Raw genomic sequence first — 1422 nt, 5'->3', positions numbered from 1 at the left:
TGTAGCGTTGAATCGAATGATGACCGCAGCAGATGATGAAACTTTCTTATTTCCTTAAAAGATGACATGTCTTTATATGTTTGTTGCGGTTGCTTTGGTTTGCAAAACGTACACTACACCACTTGCAACGGAAGAGCTTTTCACCTGTATGATGGACTCGCATGTGATTGCGTAAATAGTGATTTTGCAGCTTAAACACCTTGCACACGTAACACTGATATTGACGATGACCGCAAGCCTTCTCATGCGCTGTTTTATCGCCTTCTGTTGAAAATCCTCGACCACACTTGATGCATCCAAATGGAAACTGATCGCGATGCTGTGCCAAATGTTGATTGAGTTTACACTTCTCAACGAATCGTTTTCTACAGACTTTGCATTGAAATCGACGTTCACCGGTGTGTTTTGCTTGCATATGACGTTTGAGACTGCCTCTGACAAAACATTTCAATTCGCAGAGATAGCATTCGTATCGACGTCGCTTGCAGCTCTTCTCGTGTAATTGTTTGGCCTCTTCTCCGGAAAATCGATGACCACATTTCGAACAAGAATGAGGCAGATCATCGGCGTGAGTTCGCATGTGTCGATTCAAAGTAATTTTGTGTGTAAATGTCTTGAAACAAACGGAACATTCAAATGGTTTGCTTCCACTGTGGATTTGCTTGTGCTGATTCAAATTACATTTGAATGTGAAGCTTTTCGAACATTGATTGCATTTGTATGGCCTGTCGCCTGTGTGAATACGAATGTGTGCATTGAGATTACCTTTATGCGATGTAACATAATCACACAAATGACACCTGTGCTCCTTTCGTTTCTTCGCCGCCTTATTCCTCGGAATCTTTCGTCTGTTCTGCTTTCTCGATCCATCGCGTTTCTTTCCTTTGCCGTTCGCATTCAGTCTCTTGCAAATGGCCTTTGATCTGTCTCCTGAACCATCGTCTTGACCGTCAAGAGCAGAGTTTGGTTCACTGTTATCTGAGCTCCAGCCCATTGACGAAGCATTTTCTTTTCCTTTTTCTGGCTTCTCTTCTTCACACTTCACTTCCTCTTTCACATCATTCAAATCAAAGTCGATGATAAAGTCACTCTCTGACTCGCGTTTCGATTCGATGTTCGATGTCGCTGTCGCTGCATCTGCTTCAAACCGTCCATTTGTACGTGTCATCAAATCAAATTCAATGCCATTCGACGGTTCATCTTTAATGTCTGGCTCTTGCTTTATTTCAACCTCAACGCTGTCTGACTTGCGTTGCACACGACCATCTGAAGTACCTTCGCCCGGATCCATATCCATAACCAATGCCAATCTGTCGAACAATCGAAGGAAATGTGTGAAGAAAAAAATTAGGTTTGACAGTTCAGAAGTGTTTTCTGTCGAGAGAATTTTTAAAATGTAAGCTTCAATTGAATTTTCGTAGC

At 42.2% G+C, this 1422-nt stretch overlaps 1 protein-coding gene across 1 annotated transcript; it reads right to left on the bottom strand.

Moving 5' to 3' along the window:
- Positions 1-144: 144 nt before the first annotated feature.
- Positions 145-1310, bottom strand: LOC129570919 (zinc finger protein 420-like; the record flags this gene model as incomplete). Its single annotated transcript, XM_055450643.1, has 2 exons — positions 145-513; positions 766-1310. Coding segments are annotated over 2 exons (914 nt in total), but the record flags the coding sequence as incomplete, so codon positions are not given.
- Between the last annotated feature and the right edge of the window lie 112 nt (positions 1311-1422).

This window comes from Sitodiplosis mosellana, unplaced genomic scaffold (assembly GCF_009176505.1).
Source record: "Sitodiplosis mosellana isolate CC-2019 unplaced genomic scaffold, AAFC_SMos_1.0 Smas_scaffold_654, whole genome shotgun sequence".
NCBI lineage: Eukaryota > Metazoa > Arthropoda > Insecta > Diptera > Cecidomyiidae > Sitodiplosis > Sitodiplosis mosellana.
This window is presented reverse-complemented; position numbering and strand designations above follow the sequence as displayed.